General features: G+C 47.6%; 1 protein-coding gene across 1 annotated transcript in view; it reads right to left on the reverse strand.

The window, feature by feature from the left end:
* LOC139061379 (uncharacterized) overlaps window positions 1-24,480 on the reverse strand; it is a 63,665-nt gene that overhangs the window by 17,871 nt on the left and 21,314 nt on the right. Inside the window, exons 4-7 of the mRNA XM_070541381.1 lie at window positions 13,196-13,739; window positions 11,215-11,320; window positions 10,205-10,421; window positions 5,330-5,473 (exon numbers count right to left, since the gene is read on the reverse strand). Coding sequence (XP_070397482.1) covers window positions 5,330-5,473; window positions 10,205-10,421; window positions 11,215-11,320; window positions 13,196-13,739 — 1,011 coding nt within the window. The remainder of the gene's footprint in view (window positions 1-5,329; window positions 5,474-10,204; window positions 10,422-11,214; window positions 11,321-13,195; window positions 13,740-24,480) is intronic.

Below are 24,480 nucleotides of genomic sequence, written 5' to 3' on the forward strand. Positions count from 1 at the left end.
CGCAAGTCCTATGGCTCCTTTACTTCTCTTGGGTATCTCGTTTTGCATTCTTTTACAACTAAACCGAACGTCCACCACTAACTCAGCTTTTCATGTTGCTACGGTGTGCACGAAACTGCACGATATTTTCATCGCTTTCGACGAGCACTTTTTTTTTGTAGTTCTCAGAACTGTAGATTCGCTTTTAATTATGTTGGGGACGCATTGCTCTAAGGCATAGTTTAAGACCATAATATTAAGTGGAATTAGTGTTCTTCTTCTGTTCTCGAGAATTAAGCTGACGCTATCGCGATCTTCAATTATTCAAGTATTACAAAAGTAATTACATATAAATTTATTTATAATTCAAACTGATATCGGTTATAATAACATAAAAACGAGAGAAAAAAAGCTATTTTGTTACTTAGATTTAGCAAATACCTGGTGTTAACGTAATTTTTTACGTTAACGTTAACGCAATTTTTAAAAATCGCCTGTGATATTAGCACACATCTATTTATTGAGATATAATACATGAAAAGGTATGCTATACTTACTTTGGCAATCAGTAGGCATATTTGACTAATTAAAAATATCGTAATAGACGTTTTAACTAATTACTTTAGCGCACATTCGGCCTTTTGGCTAAGATCAAAGTGTAGCACATATTGCAATACACGAATTGAAGCCAGTGATTTCACAAGGCATGTCCACTCGGTACGAATTTTGAAACTAGCACCAGTTGTGAAATAAACGCAGTCAAACTTGCCGTAAAGATGCTCTGTTGTTCCACTTACTTTATTACCAAGTTACTTTTTTATACACTGTTGCTCAAAAGTTATTGGAACGCCGATGCATTTCGTCGCAAACTTTGGAAATGCATATCTCGAAACTGGTGTCATCCTTAGAATTTTTTTTCCAATTGGATATGACTTTAAAAGTTTCCGGCTGCAAATTGCACATTGTAATATGTGACATAAAATAATTAGTCCCAAAGTTAATTAGCAAAAAGTGTTAATTAGTCACATATTCGCTTATATTTCGTATGCAAGTAATACTAATTCTTATGCAAATTCTGTTACCGATAAAACAAAACGCCCCGCGTATATGTGCGCCTACCCGCCGTGGTTGCTCAGTGGCTATGGTGTTGGGCTGCTGAGCACTAGGTCGCGGGATCGAATCCCGACCACGGCGGCCGCATTTCTATGGGGGGCGAAATGCGAAAACACCCGTGTGCTTAGATTTAGGTGCACGTTAAAGAACCTCAGGTGGTCCAAATTTCCGGAGTCCTCCACTACGGCGTGCCTCGTAATCAGAAAGTGGTTTTGGCGCGTAAAACCCCATAATTTATTATTGGATCAATATAGCGACACAACGTATTGACCCCGTCGAAACGAGTTATGTATGAGGCGTGTACTGCAGCGGGACTTCTCCTTCGCGCTTCTCTAAGAACATCTAGCGCCGTCGCCGTGAGACGTGCGCGTGGCCTCCGAAATGCGTGGCGCACCGGTGCGTGGGAACGCTGAGCAACGCATCGCGCGACAAGCGGGCTTCTCTCTCGCGCTTCTTTCTTAAAGCCCCTCAATTTTCCAAAAGTAGCGCCATTCTTAGATCTTTCCGCCACCCCGCTCACCCAGGCGCTTCCTCCTCCACTCCTCCTGTCGCCCCAGCCTCCTCCGCTCCCCCATTGGCCAATCTGTGTCACGTGAAAGCGGGCCCCGCGCTTTTGTATATTTTTTTCTTTCCGGCGCAGAGCAGGCGCCGCGCTTTTGTATATCTTTTCTTTCCAGCGCGCTGCGACCCCCAATCTTGGGCCTGCGACCCCCATTCTTGGGCCTCCGCGACGAAGTACGGCAGGCGGTTTGAAGGAGCGCGGTAGTTTTATACAATGTGTTAGGGCCGAGTGCTTAATTGCGATGCCGTGCTGCTGCGCCTACGGTTGCCACAACAGACCCAGTGACGGCAAAAAGCTTTTTTGTTTTACCATCTGCCGGGCGCAACGCAAAACGAAGAAAAGTGTGGATTCACAAGATCGGGCGGGCTGACTTCGAGCAAGTGGCAAAGAACGCGCGGCTTTGTGAAGTGACACGGCTCCTCCAACCTCTTCTTTTGACGCCCGTGTCAAAACGGGCCCGTGTCCAGTGCATTGGGGGTGCGTTAAAGAACCCCAGCTGCAAAAAAAATTAATCCAGAGCCCCCATTATGGCGTGCCTTATGAGATCGTGGTGTTGGGATGTAAAACCCAAGAATCAACTTTTCTTCTGTCTTGTGTGCCTTGACTGTTCCAGTTAACGCAACACTGCTTCCTTGTGAAAACTTACAACGCAAAAGAATACAGACGCACGTAGTATACAGAGATAAAACTAGCACTTCAACAAAAGTGTTGCTGGTGCCAATGAGGGAGGGGGATAATTATTTTCTGAACCTCTTTCCAGTTGTCCCATCAAGTTCCTTCTTTCTTTTCTATCAAATTCTAACCATTTGCACTGTAATAAATAAATAACGATTTCATATGCTGGTAAGTTGTTAAAATTATCTATACCGCCTATGTGTGAAAATGTTGCTCATGGCCACCACAACCTGTGCATGAGCTACGTACATCTGTAAAAGGCGCGGAAGAGAAACGGCCCTGCTGCCAGGCATTGCTGACCGCAGACAGTCGGAATCTCTCACGCGCCGGCCGAACAAAAGCATCCTGCAGGTACGTAAATTAACCTACGAAACCACGTGCACATACTTTCGCGCTGTCAAAACCTGAAACTCTGGTAATTACTCGCGTGTCTGAGCACACCGCGTGCTTGTGTCGTGTTTCAGCAACACGAACTTTCAACGTGCGCGCGCTTTACGCCTTAAATACGCCTTGAATAATGGTGCTTTTCTCTATTTCTTCCGCAAATCCGACACGACATTCTTAAGGCCAGTTACCGACTGACAAAGCAAGATCTAGATTGAAAATCTGCTCCGCAGGACTCGAACGAACTTTTCCGCGGATTTCCTCCCGTAGCGTGTTAGCCGTCGTCTGCTACGGCAGGCCCACTGCCGGCGGCGCCACCGTCGAGGCCGCGCCGAGCGGAGGAGGAGAGAAGTGAATGGCGCTACTTTGGGAGATTGAGGGGCTTTATTCTTTCTGAGAACGCTGCGCCATCTAGAGGCACGGCCGAAAAGTCCGCGCGTGGCCTCCGAGACAAGAAGCGAGACGCGGCGGTAACTGCGAACGCTGGGAATTCCTTCCTTGCTTGGCGCACACCCAGTGCATTCATGAAGCAGCTCGCTAAAGTGTTGACCCTAAGAATGCTAACGCATTAAAAATTACTTTCAGTTGTACTAGAGTACAGCGAGCAATACTGAGTAGTCCTCCACTACGGCGTGCCTCATAATCAGAAAGTGGTTTTGGCGCGTAAAACCCCATAATTTAATTTTATATGTGCTCCTGTTTCGCGCGCCTCTGGTAAATATGCAATTTAATCATTCTGGAGTTTTGAATGTCAAGTTGTATGCGCCTTACATTCATGTAGGGTTTTTCATTGAAGGGCTCCCAGTTTTCTTGCGATATTCTTATTTGTATACTAGAAAACATTTTCGAACATCCTTTGCTTCCTATTGATCTATTATATATATATATTTTTTTCACTCAGCATAGAGATTGCTGTTGCGCGAACTGTAATCCGTAATGACGCTTTAGAAATTTCTACAACTAGTTTGGTTTCTCTGGTAATTAACTATATTAATTAAATTCTGGGCTCTTACGTGCCAAAACCAGGATTTGATTATAAGGCATGCTGTGTAGCTGGGATTAATTTCTACCATCTGGGGTTTTTCAACGTGCACCTACATAAAGTACAAGAGCATTTTTTTTTCTTTTTTTTTGCATTCCGGCTCCCCATCGAAATGCGACCGCTGCGGACGAGAATCGCACCCTCGACCTCGTGCTCAGCAGCGCAACGCCATAGCCACTGAAGTACCGCGTCGGTTAGCAAGCTCGACACTTTTGTAAATATTGTCACTCGGATTACCTTATAAAATAGTCGGTTATGAATCCGCACAATTACGCGTACATCTATGCGCATGTTTCGTTTTCCATCATAAGTACAGAAAAAAATCAATATCAAAACACGATAGAAAGGCTTCCACTGTATGTTTTTTTCTTTAACTTCTTGTACAACATATTTGCTTGTCACGTTTTTCGGGTCAACGTTAGCTTGCCAAGAGCCGCAGTAGTCCAAAAGCAAGGAAAACGTCAGTAAAACGAGTTCTTTGGCAAGTTGGTCACTTGTTGCACTTATTTTCTTTTGTGAGCGTTTTTGGCGCTGCTGTTATGCCTGCAACAAGAAAAACGTATCCTTTATCTGCGAACAGTAACCTTAGCACACCGCGTGAGGTTTATCGGTCACCGAACCAGAGGTTACCACATATGGGATCTTGTGACCACTGCATACGTAATTGTCCCAATGCCTTTTTAAGGTTTGCAACCATTTACAGATGTTTTAACGTAGAACGAAAGTGCTCAAATGAAAAAAAAAAGCACAGAATATTTCACGTCTTCCGATACCCTTCGCGTGATACTATTTGGCTTACTTATTTCTACTATATTTGTAATAAATTCGTAAAGTAAGACCATGACCTGTGACACCTATGTTGCCCCAGAAACAGTTTCAGGATTATATCTATCAGTCTTGCAGTGCCAGTCGTGGTACCAATATTTCTGTGCATGAATGTCTTATATTATGGTTAATGTACGTAACATGCAAACATATTCATACTTTGGCTCCAAGCCATGCAAATCACTCCACGTTTCGAACGTATCCTTACTTACATATCAGAGTGTTAAAACAAAGTGGCTGTGCCAGCTTAGACACACTATATGTAATCTGTGTTGAAGAACCAAAGAAGGGGACAGCCTTGTTAGCGGCCCCTTCTTGACAAAAGCCCATAACTACAACACTTTCTGCAACTGCACTAAACTCGTTACAACACTTCCGGGGCAATGAACACAGACGTTCTTTTTCGTGACTAAATCCAAGTACAGAAATGTGTTTTAACGGTAGTGCTAAATTTATCCGCACGAAAAAAAAAAGAGAGGGAGAGAAATGACTTCATTCTATTTGTGTCCCTAATTCTGCAATAACATTTTCGAGCCATTCATTTTCCTCGTAAAATCAGGCGAGCGCCGCCGGCACTAACGGTGAAAACGCCGTGTTGAACAGGTCCGACGCACAGCGTGTCAAAGCGAACAAATTTCCGAAGCACAATAATTACGATGCAACGTCCGGGTGTAGCGCGCCAGGTTGCGACACGCGGACGCTGCCACGAAAGCGCGAGCAGTGATGGGCGAGAACATTGGGAACAGTACCTGCGGCTGCGTCGGACGTTTCGCATGGCGGTTGGCACAGTGGGTGGCGACGCGTCCAACAGCGTGTTCGCGCGCCGCAGGAAACAGGGGAAGAACGAAAAAAAAAAGAATAACGGAGCTATGTGCGACTTGACGCGTCGTGCGTTATCGAGGCGATACGTGCGATAGACAGAAAAAAGAGCGCCGAACTCCTTCTCTCCTCCTTTACTTTCTTTTTTTCCTTGGCCAGCGTTCTGTCAAGGTGGACCTCGAGCCATTCTTTGCAAGTGCCGTTCTCCGATTGCACGCCCCGCTCCCCTCTTTCCTCTGCGACGCTCACGCCCGACACACGAGAAGCAAGTCCTCGCGCACGTGCCAAGAAATAGCGCTGACCGCCGGTGCGCAACTTCCACGCCGAAGCTCCTACTCCTCCTCTGCCTACCTTTCCTCCGAAGGACGACTACACTCGCTGTTTTTCTCCGGCGCGATTTCCCCCTTCAGTCCTGCTCAAGGTAGCAGCGGGCTCAGTTCAGAGGTCGTTTTCCGACTTCCAATATATAACTGCCATGCATGCGGCGCCGGTGAAACAGAAAGTAATTCCCAGTCGATTAAAATCTGTATAAAATAACGTTTCTTGGATGCACTTCGCCCCCCCAGCTGTTACTTTCAGATGGGTGGGACGTACAGCATTTATTGGTGGTCCTCGCGCCCATCAGAACAGAAATTCAACGAAGCGTTCTTATCCGTTAACAGGTACAAGCGCTTAAGGTAGGCATATCAGGACGTTAAGATTGTTACGCACGTTGGCTTTTTTCTACCGAAGCACATGCAACAGTAACCCTAAGAAATTTACGAGAATAGCGGAAACATAGGTGTTCGATCCTTTTTCTTTTTCTTTTTTTAATAGTCACGACCGTATAACGCCAACAGTCAGTGAAGCCAAGGAAGGCATAGGGGCAATTAGCTGTGGTTGAAATTGAAATGTAGAAAATAAAGAAGGGGGGAGAAATAAAATGGACGAAAGACAACTTGTCGCCGGTGGGAACCGAACCCGCCGGTGACAAGTTATCTTTTCGTCCACTTCTCCCCCCTTCTTTATTTTGTACATTTCAATTTCAACCACTGCTAATTGCCCCTATGCTTTCCTTGGCTTCACTGCCTGTTGGCTTTATATCGTCCAATAAGGAATAACAGAATTTATCTCACATGATACAGGACGTCAACTGTAATTTACTGCTTGGTGGCTGCCTTAATACGCCATATGGGTTCGTTGGTCAGGTAACTCCCCTGCAGTGTCTTTCTCTGCGCCAAAGTGGCTGTGGATCTACCTGCTCTTCTTCAACTAAAACAGTCATTGTGCAGACTGCCTCACGAGCGCCTGATTTAAAGACAACCACGGCTTCATTTCACGAGGCTTTGATAATCACTTCGCTGAATTGATCCCAGCCAGCATTTCACTTTGTGTCAATGGCACCCGGCAGGTCTTTAATTGCAGTGCAGTTTCATTAAATGCTATTTACATACTATCTAAACTTGAAAGAGAGTTCAAAGGGCACTTGCATGCGGTTTGAATTTGGTATCGGTATAAGCTTCGTGGCGTGTTCGGGTGGGGTCAGCTGGGCCACTGTAAATGTAATGCGTATAATGCCGAGCAAGCAAAGTGTCGGTCTGTGCTTTCTGTATGAGTAAGGCTTACTCTTCTAAATGGGTTTTGATTTATAAAGAATAGAGAAGGCCGGGAGAGATTTCGAAATTTGTAGCCATAGTTGACGTAGGTTTTTCCTCTCCTTTATGGAGTCGTAGCATTCCGCCAACAGGCCCTCCAAACTTCTCTATCTCTTTTTTTTTTTCTTTCTTTTACAGGTTCCACATTCGAAAAACATTCATGGGCAGGTGTACCTTCTACACAATCTGGAGCCTTCAAACATATCAGTGAACTCTGGAGGTTGTATATCTTCCTTTGTGTAAAGGCAGCTACCTTTGTATCGGCAGAAGAATAGGCACATACCGTATATGTATGCTTTTAGACCTCCTTGTTGCCTTAAACGATGAGTCAAGACTAGAGGCCTCTCGATAATTTTGTTTCGGCTTCTAGGGAAACATTTTCACTTGTTTAAACAAATAGCCCGAATTTGAAAGTTTATTTTGAGTATAGACTAAAAATAAATTTGAAACGTCGAACACCTTGCTTGGACGTCAGATATTGCGCAAACTTTTATAAAGGACACAAAAAAAATACTACAGAGGGAGGTCCCAAAGCAATAAACTGCATTGGGACCGTACTTCAAATCAAATGGCAAAAGTTCGGGATGACCCTGGCAATCATGGTGCTTTTGTATAGCACACGATGGCTTCTTATGATCAAGTACTACGTGATACTTGCAGTTTGATGGAAGTTATACAACCATCGCTATGGCCGTGATTCGCGTTCACTAAGACTGCCAGGGCTAGCTTTTAAACAAATATACATAGAAAGTGGACGAAGAACAAGCCGTCACCATAACTCACCGATAGAGCACTCTGTGATTGTAGGTTCGGCTTTCAGCGGCAGCAAGCTGTTTCCCCCTATTTTAGTTTCTCCTTAACTTGATTAATAATATGAAATTTAACGCAAATTTACCTTTGACTTTATTGAAGACAATCGTTAGTATGCGTATACGCTGTTCCAATTTGTACCAGTGTCCTTCATTTTCTTTTTCTAGGGGGGGGCATGAAATTCTTGCGTGTGGACGCACCGCGGCGCTGATGCAGATAGAAAGGCACCGGAGCGGACGCCGGACGGACGCCGTAGGCGTTCTGCGTCCACGCGGACTGCTAGGCAATGGTCGCTTGACGTTAGCGGCGTGCGAACATGGTCGGCACAACGCGCATATTGCCGCTCCGTTTCTGTACAGTGCGGAAAAAATTGAAACGCGAACAATTTTGTAACTACTCCAATGCGTTATTTCGTTTCCACGTTCATTTGCATTTGTAACAGCTACTCCATCCAGACTCCAAAACGTACACTTGGGGCTACTCCATGCTTAGTGATTAAACGTCGCACGTCTATGTAGTTATGTAGTTACGCATAAGGGGCGTTCGTTGCTGTTCGCGTTTTAATATCTGACCACTGTACCTATGTCTCCCCGAGTGGTGACAGCGATGCTTCATGACAGCGACAATGTGCATAGTGCTCCTGCTCGTTGATCAGGTTGCAAGGGCGCCGAAGAAAAAGTATATTTGTTTGTATTTCTACTGACCCGAGGGACCCACAAGTGCGGAAGCCGGTGAGAAACTATCCGCTTCACTTTTGACTGGAAACATGACAGCATGTGTGAAAAACAATTTGATGCCGACGACGTTATTCGTGCAGACGTGTGCACACTGAACGGAAAATGACGTGTCGCTGCAACGTGAGTAATCTAAGCTCAAAGTAGACGCCATTCCGAGGATTTTGGAATGCCTCGTCCAGTGACAAGGTATCGTCCACTCACACGATAGCAGTTTGCAGTTGTCTAATAAACGCTTTGAGATGGCTACCGTTGGGCTCTTTCGTTAAGAAAACAGGCTGTCTTGCAAGGGGATGCGTAGCGAGCGCAGATCACAATTCCTACCAAAGAGATTTTGAATTCATCATTCCTACCGCGACTGAGTTTCCAACTCAAGAAATGAGTCAACTAAGGTCTACTTGCTTCTTCTACAGCCGTCAGCTTTGTCTGTTTTACTACTACGAAGTTCTTTACTCGCCATGGTGGCTCAGTGGATACGCTGTTTTGCCGACGAGCAGAAAGCCACAGGTTCCAAAGCCCTTTCCCAAGGCGGTCTCTCATAGTCGTATTTTAGGGCTTTAAACACCATAAGTGAATGAATGTACAAAAGTAATTCGTCCCACTGAAAGCTGGAATGTAAGCAATGTATATACTGCTTAGAATAAAGCGCGCTCACTTTACGTTCCACTCCGACTCGTGCAAAGGTAGCTCAGTGTGCGGGGTACTTGGCACACGCCTCCACGTGACAGCTATAATAAACAGGATAGAAGGAAGGGCATGGCGAACTGCTACCGCGCGGCACGGCTGACTGGAACTTTTTCTGCGAGCAATGAGATTTGGCGTCCCAGGTTCAACACATAGCGTTGTCTTGTATAAGTGAAGCACAAACACACCGCACGCTAAATTATTTGGCCTAAAGTTTATGCTATATGTTGAGCCTCCTAAAATGCCAAATAAAAGATTTGCGTGATCGCGCAACTCCGGCCATACCAGCGCGGATATATTGGTACCCTTCTACTTACGCCAGTGCCTCTCGTGGTAGCTTCTGTCCCTCTTTAAAGCTTCCGAGGCAGTCTCGTGACCAGATGAAAAGTCTTGAAGGACCCTGATTGCACCAAGCTTTTAAAAAAAAATCAGATGTTAGGTGTTTGCGTCGCGAACAGACGCAAAGAAGTGTGCGTCTTTCACCATCGACAAGCAACAACCAAAGAACCTTTATTATCAGAAAGCAGCGGCTTTTATAGACCGCATCACGAGTACCCCAGCGGCGCTGTATCTGCCGACGCTGCCCAAGCTCGCGAGCTATCTTATCGCACATCTTTCTCTCTCTCTCTCCTTTTTTTTAATGAAGCCACTTTTGTTACGAAGCTTGAAATCGTTCTGGAAGGACCACACACCTTCCGCTTCGTGTGTGATTGTGACAGGGATCGTTACACTGTCGCGCGCTACTTCTTTCATCATCGCGTATTTCTGGCGATTCCGCTGTCAGTTGCGTTGTTCCTCGGCTGTCTTCTGAACTAGTCAGAGGCAGCGGGACGAGATGAGTGCGATTTCTGCGTAGAGAAGTTTCCCCGGAGTCGACCCAGTACGACCTAGGCTCGTCGGTGCTTCCTCGAACAACTCCTCTTTGGAGGTCTACGATCCATACGTCTCTTGCTTCGGACAGTTCGGGCAGATCGCGCACTCCGTGGCGTCGGTCGTAGTCTCTCCTCTGGCGCTGACGCTGCGACCTCTCGAAAGCTGCCAGTTCTTGGAAGTCTGGTGTCCGGGGCTGGAGGCTTTCGCTGGACGTGGGCAGGGCCGTGCGCAGTCGTCTCCCCATGAGCAGCTCGGCGGGGCTGTATCCGTTCTTCAGTGGGCTTACTCTGTAGGCCAGAAGAGTTTTACAAGCGTCAGCAGTTTTCTGTAAGGAGCCCTTGATAATTTTCACGGCGTACTCTGCCATTCCGTTGCTCTGATGATAATGAGGGCTAGATGTCACGTGTTGAAAGTTGTACTCTGATGCAAACTTTGAAAATTAAGCGCCGAAGGCTCTTGAGAATCGAGGCCCATTATCAGAAACGACTACTTCCGGAATCCCGTGTCAGACAAAAATGGATTTGCAGTGGTTTATTACTGCTGAGGAAGTCAGGTTACTCAGCGCTACGAGCGCCGGGTATCGCGAAAAATAATCTGTGATGATCAGCCACCATTTTCCCTCAAGAAAGAATAAATCCATCGCAATGCGCTGCCATGGCCTATCTGAAAACTTAGTCTGTTGCAGAGGCATCTTTCGGTTGGTGCTCTCCTTGAGGCAGCTGTGACAGTTCTCAACAAGTCGTTCAATGTGCGCGTCGATACTTGGCCACCAAACTGAGCTCTTGGAACGTGCCCGGCACTTCTCAATGCCGAAGTGTCCCTCGTGAATTATTTTAAGGACGGGCTGCCATAGTATCGATGGGATCCCTATCCGAGAGCCGCACATGAGCAGGTTTTCAACAAGGGCAATGTTTTGCCTCACATTCCAGTAAGGCTTCAGGTCAAACCCAATGTCTCGACGGCTTGGCCAGCCTTTTGTTTGATTTGTTATCAAACAGGTTGATAAGAGCTTGACATACCGGGTCTTGCTCTTGCTCCTGGGCGATAAGCTGTAAACTCGGCGCTGTTACCGGGACTGACGAAGTCAAGAATCGCAGATAGCTCTGGATCTCGTCCTCCAGTTCCAGGGATTCCGTTTGTGGAAGAGGTGACCGAGAAAGCGCGTCCGCCACCGTCAAGTCCCCGCCTGGAACATACACAATGTCATATGTGTAGCGCATCAGACGCATGCGCATTCTTTGTAACCTCGGTGTTAGTTTGTCAATTCATTTTGACCCAAACAAAGATACGAGTGGTTTGTGATCTGTCTCGAGGCTAAAGCGCTTTTCTACGAGATAATCACGAAACTTTTCACAAGCCCACACGAGGGCAAGTCCTTTTTCAATTTGGGCGTATCGCCGCTCGGTGGTTGTAAGAGTTCCGGAAGCATAAGAAATCACTTTGAATTGACCGTCTTTTTGCCTTTGGCGCAGGACAGCTCCAAGACCGTATGATGAGGCATCTGCTGTAACCACTGTTTCCATGTTTGAATCACAGATTCCCAGAACAGGGTCCGATGAAAGAAGAGTCTTCTACTTCTTGAAAGCGGCTTCCTGCGCGGGACCCCACACAACATCCTGTCTTGAGCTCGTCATGGACGAAAGAGGCTGAAGGACTTCCGCCATGCGGGGCACAAAGCGGGACAGATAATTTGCCATGCCCATCACGCGCCGTAACTCTGTCTTGGACGTCGGGTGTGGCATTTCTGTCACCGCGTCAAGCTTTTGCTTATCGGGACGCACTGCGTTGTTCCCGATTGTATGTCCCAAAAATGAAATTTGCGTGACACTGAATTCGCACTTCTCTGTTCAAGGTAATGCCCGCTGTGCGGAGGTGGTCCATCACTGCCCGAAGCCGCTCGTCATGCTGCGCCTGCGTGGCACCCCAAAAAAGCACATCGTCAGTGTGGCAGACGACTCCCTCCTGTCCTGAAAGAACCCGTCCCATTTGTCTTTGAAAATGTTCGGGGGCCGACGAAATTCCGAATGGAAGTCGGTTGAAATCAAATCGTCCGAACGGCGTGATAAAAGTTGTGTATTCTTTGCTCCCTTCACTCAACGGTATCTGCCAGAAACCCGAGTTCGCGTCGACTTTCGAAAACGTACTGGCTCCCCGTAGCATTCCGATGGTGTACTCGACGTCCGAGATGGGATGCCATTCTCGTTGAACGTATCTGTTGAGTTCCGTGAAGTCAACACAGATTCGAACAGCACCCGAGGGTTTAAGAACGACAACCATAGGTGCGCACCATGTAGTAGGCTCGGCGAGAGGAGAAATGACGCCTAGTGCTTGCATCCGCTCGAGCTCTTGTCTTGTTTTTTCGAACAAAGGCAGGGGGACTCTACGTGGGGACGACAGCGCGAAAGACTTTGCTTCCGGATTCAACTTGAGGTCGTACTCTTCTTTGAAGGTCCCCAGTCCCTGGAACACTTGTGGAAAATCAGATTCGGGGTCCAGTTTCTTCACTACGTTGATTTGTGGTATTACGCAGAGCCTTTCTATCACTGGTTTCCCAAAAAGGGGGGTTCGGAGGCCTTGAAGTACGTACACGTCCTCACGGCTGCTCGTTCCTGCAAACGTCATTTTCATGGCAGCCATACCAGATATGGCAAGGGATTTACCATCAGGGCCCTGAAGCCGACGATTGGTGGTTGAAGTTTTATCGCGGGAAAGATGCGAGTGAAGAGCTCCGCCGGAATGACCGTTTCGTCCGCTCCAGTATCTATTTTAAATACCACATTCGAGGATTCAACAAGAATGGGAACTTCCCACCTGTAAGCGGATGAATGGGACGCGACTCCGAGGAAGCCTGGTTCCTCGGTCCGGTTTTCGACGTTCCTGACAGCTCTGGTTGATCGGCAAACCGCTTCGGAGTGTCCTCTTTTGTCGCACTTTCTGCAGACTGCATCTTTCGCTGTACAGGACGCTCGACTGTGCCTGCTTCTTCCGCACCAGCCGCATGGTTTGGGAACGTTGTTGCCACTTTCAGGCGGAGGCGCGTTTTTCCCAACTTGTCGCGTACCGCTCTGGGACTGTATACGGTGAACTTCCTGTTCTCGCACGCGGTGAATATTTGCCTGCTGCTGGTTGACGGTCTCGTGCTGTCGTGCCACCAACAACGCTTTCTGTAGTTTTAGGTCCGGATCGAGTTGCAGAGCTCTCGAGGTCTTACGGTCTTGGAGACCCACCACGAGACGATATCGAATTAAATCCTCCCGCAGCTCCCCGTAGTCACACGTGGAAGCAAGCGCGCACAGTGCAGTAGCAAAATCCTCGACGGATTCGCCGTCTTGTTGCGTTCGGGTGTTAAACTTCACCCTTTCATCGATGATGTTTCGTCGAGGAACAAAGTAGGCCTCGTACTCTAGCAGTACGACCTCAAACTTGAGGTCGCCGGGCTCAAGCTTGAACGTTTTGAAGATATCCTCGGCTTGAGGTCCCATTAGATACACCAATGCATCTACTTGACTCTTTTCTGGCTTCCCGTCTGGTCCAGATGCAGTTCGGAAGCGAAGAAATCGCTGTTTCCAGGGAGGCCAGTCGTTGGGCGTTGCGAAGCTGAAGGGCTCGGGTGGAGCAATTTGAAACAAAGCATCTTACTTGGTCTTTCCTTGTAAGGCACTCGTTGGCGTGTCCGGCGTCTGGCACCGTTTAGTGGGCCCGCGGCGTCGTCGTTTCAGGGCTAGTCTGACGTCCGAGAGCCGTGGTGCCTCAGATCGGCGGGTCCCACTTCTGACACCATGTTTGCGTCGCGAACAGACGTAAAGAAGTGTGCGTCTTTCACCATCGACAAGCAACAACCAAAGAACCCTTATTATCACAAAGCAGCGGCTTTTATAGACCGCATCACGAGTGCCCCAGCGGCGCTGTAACTGCTGACGCTGCCCAAGCAGGCGAGCTATATTATCGCACATTAGGTACTTGAACGCAACTAACTCAGTATGGCTCGCTGTTCTCTAGTACAACTGAAAGTAATTTTTAATGCGTTAGCATTCTTAGGGTCAACACTTTAGCGAGCTGCTTCATGAATGCACTGGGTATGTGCCGCTCTTTAATTAACCTCTCACCAACTTGAGTCACTGAGTATGTGCCACTGGGTGTGCGGCAAGCAAGGACGCAATTCCCAGCGTTCGCAGGCACCGCCGCGTCTCGCTTCTCGTCTCGGAGGCCACGCGCGGACCTCTCGGCCGTGCCTCTAGATGGCGCAGCGTTCTCAAAAAGAAGCGCGAGAAAGAAGCCCGCTTGCCGCACGATGTGTTCCCACGCACCGGTGCGCCACGCATTTCGGAGGCCACGCGCAGGTCTCACGGTGACGGCGCTAGATGTTCTTAGAGAAGCGCGAACGAGAAGTCCCGCTGCAGTACACGCCTCATACATAACTCGTTTCGACGGGGTCAATACGTTGTGTCGCAATATTGATCCAATAATAAATTATGGGGTTTTACGCGCCAAAACCACTTTCTGATTATGAGGCACGCCGTAGCAGAGGACTCCGGAAAGTTGGACCACCTGGGGTTCTTTAACGTGCACCTAAATCGAAATACACGGGTGTTTTTCGCATTTCGCCCCCATCGAAATGCGGCCGCCGCGGCCGGGATTCCATCCCGCGACCTCGTGCGTAGCAGCCCAACACCATAGCCACTGAGCAACCACGTAGATATATATTGATCCATAACGCATTACCGTCGAGAGTCGTGGGTTCTGCCACATTTTTTTTTTTTTGCAGGAAGATAATTACCTTGGTTTTATTTTTCAGGGCTTTAAAGAAAGCGTGCACGATCGGAAAAATACTTGACTAGGCCAGCGACACGAATAATCTGTATTGTAAGAAGAACGAAGGTATGAATATAGGCCGCAAGTGAAAATGAATGGCTGAGAGCCGACGGCGACGACAGTCATCTTGGACGCATTGTCATCCGCCACGAAAGCCTTCTCGTCATTTATGCAGTCTGTCAGCAGAAAAAAAAAGCGACAGAGCTACTATAGTTATTGTGGACTATTTATCGCTATTGGCGGCGAGGAGTTACGGAGTCGCCATCTATCGGAAGCGCCCCTCTGGCGTAGTATGAGGGATCACGCGGCGCGCTCCTCATAGGTTTTGCTGTCAGCGCTCACTGAAAACACCACGCGGGAGCTCTCCCGGACATTTCTGTAAGTACTTTCGAAACGAGAGAAGTTTTTTAGTGTCTAAATAAGTGTCTAAATTAGTGTCTTGGGCAAACTGAAAGCACAGAATCGTTTACAGACGCTATCTCTTTGCCGAATACGTACTGAACGCCACTGCGCGCGGTCGCCGCAATGGAGTCTCCCGCACCGGCTTCTTGCGTGAAAGGTAGGTAAACACTGAGAACAAACTATCTGAAATATGTTCTTATCGTGTTTGTATAACTAAATGGAGCTTGATAGAATGAAGCCTCAATGCAGCGATTGCACAGATTCGCAGCGACCGGCTGCGCGTCTGCACGCTTGTCCGCGCACTGTTTCGCTTTCACCGCGTGCGCGTTTTCGCACCGTGCCATGAGCTTTAGGCCGCAGAATATGAGCATTTGACAGTATACTAGCAACCATTGTTGCATGGGCGCTATCAGAGCTGTTTAAAAATAATTTCATTGTAGAGACTTCGACGCCTACGGGGACTGTGATGTGTCGTCGCGACGATTCAATCTCTTTTTTATCCTAAATTCTTGGACGTTTCAATATTATTTCTCGAGTTGCGTCGCAGTGTATGCTTATCGGTGTTCTCAGCGTGCGATTTCCCGCTGCTTCTTTTTTGTAATCCAGTGCATTAATTCATAACACAAACATGACCATATGCCATGCTTTTTTTTTTTATTGTGCGTCTTACCGCTCCCTTTCCACTCCAATGAACTTGCCAGTATCTATAGCATCGACAAGTTCATAGATCGCGTTTACATGCATTGCGAAAGTCGACTTACTCGTCTCAATCCACCTCGGTCTGGCGCATTAATGTGACGCGATTTCCTGGCGCATTAGGCCGGTTTACATGGATGCGATGCGCCAGTTGTCGCATTCATGTAAACGCGGCTATAGACCAAATCGTCATGGCATTAGTCGGGCAGCGGACGCGGGCGAGCGTCTCAGTGCGCGTCTCCGAACATCGCAGACCCGGCACCGTAGCAGAAATCTTCCCCGCGTCTGTGCTTGCTGCATACCCGAGTTGTAGCCGATGTCTGTTTGCCGGTTTTGTTTCGCGAGCCAAGCTTCACGCAGCTTCTTGTCCTGCGACTACGTGTGAATAAAGCTGACACCGGGCTCCGTTGCGTACGTCCGGCACTGCGGCACCGAGCAATAGCCTACCATTTTGCGCGCCTTCAAAGGCAGCCACTACCTGTTAGTGCTTTCAAACGTTGTAAGGTAGACACTCCAAGCGGGAAAATCTCGCCACTAAATGAGGACCGCAGCGTACGCGGGAATTTAAGCCCTCATTTTCAGCTCGTTTCGGCACTCCCGAAGCAGCCGACGCGGCCGCTATGTCCACGTGATCCCTAATAGCACGTCACGCCGACGGTGACGCCAGCTTTTCCAGTGGTGGAGCTCGAGGCCCATATCGTGCGGCTGCATTTACTCTGTCGCTTCAGCACACGGTGAAGCCACAAGCGAAGCCACGAACGCTGTACTCGTTCAAGCTTAGTTACTCGCAGCCTCTTCATATACTTCCTGTCTGCCTGCAGCACCGATGACTTGCTCAAAGCTTGTTTGAGGGCACTGATTTCACTGCGCAAGCATAGCGTTTCCCACAAAAATTACTGTATCTCTATGGTGTCTATTGCTGCTCCGTGCGCAATGCCGCATCGGTAATGGGAATCATGAAAATCCCATGCATCTGCCTATAAAATTCGTCCTTGCAGCATCAAGCGGCCTTCTAAATCGCACTAATTTATAATTTTCATCAACATATTGAGTTCTAAATGCAGTGATTATAAATTATTACGCATGTCCGCCGAGATAAATTATGAGTGCTTGGAAATTCAGAAAAAAAGTAAGGCGTAGTGAATAACGTCGCAAGAATGTCTGAAGCCACAAGCACGAAGATCATGTAAATCTATGTGCTAATATTCACCATTCCCGCGGTAGGTGAACATTGAAACGCTGGAGTTCCCTCTAGTAATTTTTGTAGGAAACGCTATGCACGCAAATGCCTAGTCACAAGGTTCGTTATTTTTTTTTTCAGATATCGTGAAATTTTGGTGGGGAACCGAAAAATTAAAAGGACAGTGTTTACTTTCATGGAAAGAAATCCGCGAACTATGTCTAAATAGACTCTCCAACTTGGCCATTCAGTGCTGGTTTAGCGTTTACGTCCCTTTAATATTTGGTTAGTTATTTATTTTCATTAATGACTTCATTTCTATAAAAACACGTTGAATTGCTTGAAAGTGCAGTGAACAATACTGAGCTGGTTGCAGTCGCGTAGTGCGCACGTGTTCTTAAAGCCTGACACGAGCCAGCTGAAACACCCTCTATACATAAAATGCACCGCCCGTTTTGCGCTGCAGGGCAAGTAGTCGAGTTTAATAAAGCCATCGCCTATAATTATTTCTACAATTAAAAAAGAAGCTTCCTCAGTGCTTTTCGCGGTTCAATTTTTTTTTCCTACCTTCATATATGGACTCCGTATGTCACTGGATAGTTTTGCGGGATAGCGCACGCGGAAGGCAAACGCTTTTTTCTTCACATGTTGGCTTCCTTTGTCACCAATGATCACAGCTTTTCTTTTCTTCCTTTTTTTTTTCTATGTTCAGGAGGAGGCGCAGCGAGGTGTCGCTGTGTTTAAAGACACAGCATATACAGAACCGCACATTCTTTTTCTTTCTCGCTAAAGTAAACGCGAGCCTATGGACGGGTTCTACTAAACAATCGCATGCCACCACGCCGAAAGCGGAGAGAAACGTGATAAGGAGCTCATTTCACGGCGTTGCACAAGTACGCGGGTTTTTCCCACGTCCGGCGCACACGCCGATTATTGCACACGCATACAGAAAGCGGTGGTCAAAGGAGGAAGTTCGCTGCGAGCGATTCCCTTAGACGTTGCTCAGCTACTTGCCAATTATTAAAAAAAAACTGCCTGAACGCTATCTTCGCCCAGACAAAAGAGCACCAAAAGAGCTTGTATTGCTACGGAATCCGTGTAAACTGCTGCCTCTATTTGTAACGCCAACAACAACGCGATGTCGAACGCGGTGCTCCGTGAAAACTTTTTGGAAACAATGCCCATAGTACAGTAGCTCGCATAAGAACAAGAACCAGCCAGTTCGGATAGCGGACATACCATTAGCGAAGCCGGCCGGCCAGTTACAAACAGTGACGGCTGAAAAAAAGTCTGTGAATTCAGGACACAGATTCCATGACGGGGGGTCGTTGCAGGCGGCCGCAGCGTATACGACGCGCCGCGCCAGTGCAACTGAAGGTATGACAGCCGCGAATGTCAAACAAGTATTCTCCAGCTGGCACGCGCAGAACGCTAGAAATTTCGGTCAGGTGGCAAGTCTACTGTCCCCCGCCGCCTGCGCCGCCGCTACGCCCGATCTCCGAGCGTGTGGAACGTTCCGGCGGCAGAACAAGCAGCGCAGCTCTCGCGCCGCCACTGGGCTTGGATTCACGCCACAACGGTTCTTAAGAGCAGGTTCCAACCTATCGTGATGCTGGACATATTAGCGAAAGTGGCCGGTCAGCGACAAGTCTCCTCTTCCAGACCGGACGCCTATGCTCCTGTTCCGCCCACTCGAATGCGCCATGAATATGATAGATGCGAGCTGCACGAGCCAAAAAATATTCAATAAACCTTCCCAGCAAACAGCGACCAACCGCCTCGTTAAGCACGTTCAGTACTACAAACTAGTGCAAAAAAGTAAAAATAGCCGGGCATTGCCGGCAACGGTCTGCTGGCCTTTGGTTGTCTGCGATAGATACGGCGAAGAACATGTACGGCGTCCATCGGCATGCAGCAAGGGGCGCATGAATGTTTTTTGTTGCTTCCAAACAATGGCTCTTACCCCATACCCCTCGTAGGAGGTAAGAACAATTCTTTTGACTTGATACATGATCGCATGTGCTAAAAGTGTTTTGACACCGAAGACGTTATTAGTGAAGATGTGGGCGCGCTGAACGGAAATGTTTAGTCGCTGCAACGTGAGCGATCTAAGCTCAAAGCAGATTTTGTGTGTGTGTGGGGGGGGGGGGGTGTATGTGCGTGTGTGTGTGTGTGTGTGCGTGTGTGTGTGTGTGTGTGTGTGTGTGCGTGTGTGTGTGCGTGTGTGTGTGCGCGTGTGTGTGCGTGTGTGTGTGCGCGTGTGCGCGTGTGTGCGCGTGTGTGCGTGTGTGTGCGTGCGCGCGTGCGCGCAGCATTATAATGCAAATAAAACTTCGAATATCAGAATAAACCTTGAATTCATTTTCATGCAAAATAATTGAAAGTAACGAAATAGAAGAGAAATATGCAATTTTGGGAATTCCTTAAAGTAATCTTTGCGTCCCTAGTAAAGTTGCTGATTGAAAAGTATAAAACAACAGTGGCTATGAAACCGATTCGAGCTGAAATTCATGCAGGTTATTCGGACGAACGAATTCATGTGTTTAAGGTTCCAAAGCAACACCTGTGGCCGTATTTTATATTGGTGTTTTCTTTATAGTATATTAATTTCTTATCAAAAGTTCCATCCCTCCCGCACCGCCGCCGATCCTGGCGATAGTGGCGGATAACTCCGTGCGAGCCTATAAGAAAAGGCAAGAAAGAATAGAAGATCAACACGATCGTTGAGCACGAGGTGGCGGGATCAAATTCCGGCCACAGCGGCGGCACTTCTATGTGTGCGAAATGCAAAAACACCCCTGTACTTAGATTTAGGTACACGCTAAAGAACCCCCGGTGGTCAAAATTCATCCAGAGTCCCCTGCTACGGCGTGCCTCATAATCAGATCGTGGTTTTGGCACCTAAAAGCCCATAATTTAATCAACTGATATTTAACACGATCGTGACAAAACCCGGTCCCTGGGCTATGAGAGCGTCATAGCGGCAGGTCTCGAGTTTGTGCTGACTACATTTAGCTCTCGTATTTTGCACCTAAACAAAAGTGCACGAGGGCTTTTGCACCCCGCTTACATCAGAATGCAGAGCCCACCTCCCCCCCCCCCCCTTCCGGCAGGAAGTTGAACCTGCGGCTTTGTGACAGATAGCTTCGCACCGGCAGATAACAAGGCTTCCGAGGGAAAACCTGAGATTACAGCACACGCCTTAACTGTTTGTCGAGATGAGCCTGTGCAGCGGCATTATTCAACGAACAACAGCTCAGTGATAAACCACCCTCCTTATCTAACACTTATCTGGAAAAAGGGGGGTAAAGCAACTGTTCTCAACTCAATACGTGCTACATAAAAGTGTTTTTACGAGCGTGAAAGAAGCCCGCAAATACACGCAAAGTGCCTCGAGCGGCCCGTCGCGCGGCCATATTGCGTGCATTTGCGGGCCTATTTCACGCTCGGAAAAACACCTTTTTATAGCACGCATTACGCAACAGAAAGCTGTCTCGGGAGTTTTTCATGTTGCTCTACAATTTTCTCATTGACACATTTCATGTAATTATAATATTTTAAAAGTTTATTTATTTATTTATTTATTTATTTATTTATTTATTTATTTACTTTTAGAAACTTTCGGCATTAGAGAGGGGAGTGGGTTATACAAGAATTAAGGAGGAAATGTATTACGAACTTATACACAATATTTGCTAATTATACAATGTTAGCTGAAAGTATAATAAATACAGTAATAGAACATGGCATATATAAGTAACATTAAAAAAGAAAATAGTCAGCAGTAGTTCGTACAGATGCTTGCTATCATACAGTGTTATCTAGTGCTTTTCAAGAATGATCATTGCTTTTAATGGAAACACTATCAGAGGGAAGTTCATTCCAATCTTTTGACGTTGATTAATTATGTAATTCAGTGGAATGCAAAAAGAGTAATCCGGGTATCTCCAAGCGACGGCAAACAACATTGACTTGGTTCTGTCCAGCTACGTGGCATTTGCGCATTTTTTAATCTTTGTGCATTATAGTTGGGACACCCTGTGTATGATACACTGCGGTTGTTACCGCTGCTGCTGCATCGTCGTACTACAGTGAGCGCTACTAAATACGATACAGCTACACCACAACTATTTTTTTTCTTTCGTACACCCTTCGGGACGCTCACTGCCAAGGGTCGATGAAATGAAATATCTTGGTGTGTACTTCGAGAAAACTCCAAGTTTCTGTTGTCAAGAATGGCGAGCCGCTAAGCAAGATTGCCACCTTGCCACCCGATTACGACAAGGGGTGCAAGACGCGCACCTCTCCCTCTCCGTCGCTGCAGCTGGGAGGCGTTCAAAGAAGCGGCCTTTGTGCTGAAAACCCGCTTCCTTCCTCCAGCCCCATCGACATTGTGACGGGACGAGTTCGGTGTGTGGACAATGATTCCAGAGTTCCCCAACGCGGAGCTGATTTGACACGGCTGGACAAGCTGCCGTGGGGACGACGTATTTTGGAGCGTCTCACGCTTCGGCCTAGCACGGAACAACGAGCGACCCTCGATCGGCGCCGATAGTTTCCCGGAACGGCACCCCGCGCGGTTGCCTCTGTGTACAGAGCGCGGTTGCCTTTGTGTACGTAAACTGTTCTGCAGAGCAGCGGCGCGTTGGTGATGAGTAAACGAACAGTCGCCGCGTCGTAGGACCGGCGGATCGAGTGTATAAAAACTGTGGTTGTGCGAATGCTGAGGACACTTCTCTTGAGCAGTCATGTTAGACTGAGTCACTTCTCTCATGCAGTCATGTTGGACTGTTACTCTTTTTCTCAAGCAGTCATGTTAGACTGAGTTAATTTCTGTAAATAAACCCTTTTCCTCGTTCTCGATGAGAAGCAGTTCTTCACTTCATCAACGATCTCAGCGTAAATAAGTTGGACGACGGCATGGGCCAGCTACCTTCGAATTCATGCCGTACTCCAATCTTGGCAAAGGACCACGGACGATGGGATTGAGCCCCCAATCCTGACAACTGGCTGACAGCGGTGAGATGGACTTTGCGACATGGTGCTGTATCTGCGGTGAGTGCTTGGTTTTTGCTTTGACTCTCTAGGCTTCAGTTTGTGGTTGTTCTGTTTAGAACAGTAGGGAAGCTAGATTGGTGTGTGTTACCTAGGTTGTGTTTTCCTAGCTAGATTTAGAGAGCAGAATCAAGGCAGTAAAGCAGCAGTCATGGAGTTAAGGACACTGCTGAGAGACGAGTTGTTGATTGTTGGTGAGGAACTGGGCCTAGATGTACGCAAGGAAATGCTCAAATCGGAATTATTGGAGCTAATTTCCGAAAAGGCCAGTGAGGAAGAAATTGAAATGGGGTTTGAACTTCTGAAAAAGAGAGAAGAACGAGAGAGAAAAGAACAAGAGAGAGAGGAACGCGATAAAGATCGCGAGTTAAGAAAAATGCAACTGGAACTTGAAAGCAAACGTTTGGAGATGTCTCAAGGAAGTGAAGGCGCTCTGGGACGATCAAGTGAGGCAGAATCGTACCGCATGGACAGGCTATTAAAGCCATTTGAGGTCGGGACCGACATAGGCTTGTTCCTAAGCAATTTTGAAAGGACTTGCGAGAAGATGAACTTCGGCCCGAGTACATGGCCACAGCGGTTGCTCTCTATGTTGCCGTGTGAGGCGGCGGAAGTAATCGCCAGATTGAGTGTGCAGGATGCATATGATTATGCAAAAGTTAAGGCTAGTCTCCTGAAGAAATACCGCCTTTCAGCCGAAGCTTTTCGGCAAAGGTTTAGGAGCACAGGCAAGAAAGATAGCGAGGGCTATCCGGAATTTGCATATAGCTTAAAGGCCAACCTAGTCGAGTGGCTTAAAAGCGCGGAAGCGTACGACAGCAGAGACATGATCATTGAATGCATGTGTCTAGAGCAGTTTTACAAAACCATCCCCCAAGCTGTGAAACTGTGGGTGCAAGACAGAGGTAATGTAAACACTGTGGAAAGGGCGGCTGAATTAGCCGAAGAGTACGCAACCCGTAGAAAGTTGAACGCCGAGGAGGGAAACTGGGACGGTCGAAATGGACCGCGGAAACCATTTCCGTTCAAAAAGGGTGCGCAAACTAGACGATCAGAGCCTGTAGACATGGTGGAAAAGCCCGCAGAAAAGAGCGAGGAGAAACCTAACGGAGAAACCGCACAAAAAGAACAGAAAAGAAAATTCGAATCTGTTAGACCAATTCGCTGTTACAAATGCCACAAACTGGGACATATAGCTGTAAACTGCGAGAAGTCTAGCGTAGTTTTTTCCTACGTGGAGGAAAAAGATGAGAATATGGCACTTTTAAGTCCATATCTCCACGAGCTGCAAGTTAATGGAAAACCATGCCGAGTGCTAAGAGACAGTGCCGCCACGCTGGACATTGTCCATCCGTCTTACGTGATGGTAGATGACTTCACCGGAGAAGTAGCGTGGATAAAACAGGTTGTAGAAGAACACAGCGTGTGTCTGCCCATGGCCAAAGTCAAAATCAGTGGACCATTCGGGGAGCTAGAGACTGAGGCTGCAGTTTCCAAATTTTTGTCACTGCAGTATCCCTACATCTTTTCGAATCGCTCGAATCAGTTACTGCGTGACAGAGGGCTCAAACTGGGAGAGGGCATAGTACAGGCATTGACCCGAGGCCAAGCTCGTAAGATCGCGGCGCTTTCGGCTGAAAATGCTCAAGCTCCTCCAGCTGAAGCAGAAAAGGGGATAGCTTCAATACCCGAATCCGAGCTAGGCCCGAGGGACAAAAGAACAATTGAGGAGAGCCTGCCAGTTGACCAGCTCAATGAGAGCGTAGCACTAGAGTGTCAGAGTTCTAGCCTGCAGGAAGAGCAAGCAGACGCAAGCAGTTTCCCGGAACGGCACCCCGCGCGGTTGCCTCTGTGTACAGAGCGCGGTTGCCTTTGTGTACGTAAACTGTTCTGCAGAGCAGCGGCGCGTTGGTGATGAGTAAACGAACAGTCGCCGCGTCGTAGGACCGGCGGATCGAGTGTATAAAAACTGTGGTTGTGCGAATGCTGAGGACACTTCTCTTGAGCAGTCATGTTAGACTGAGTCACTTCTCTCATGCAGTCATGTTGGACTGTTACTCTTTTTCTCAAGCAGTCATGTTAGACTGAGTTAATTTCTGTAAATAAACCCTTTTCCTCGTTCTCGATGAGAAGCAGTTCTTCACTTCATCAACGATCTCAGCGTAAATAAGTTGGACGACGGCATGGGCCAGCTACCTTCG

Source organism: Dermacentor albipictus, chromosome 1 (genome assembly GCF_038994185.2).
Source record: "Dermacentor albipictus isolate Rhodes 1998 colony chromosome 1, USDA_Dalb.pri_finalv2, whole genome shotgun sequence".
In the NCBI taxonomy this organism is placed as follows: Eukaryota; Metazoa; Arthropoda; class Arachnida; order Ixodida; family Ixodidae; genus Dermacentor; species Dermacentor albipictus.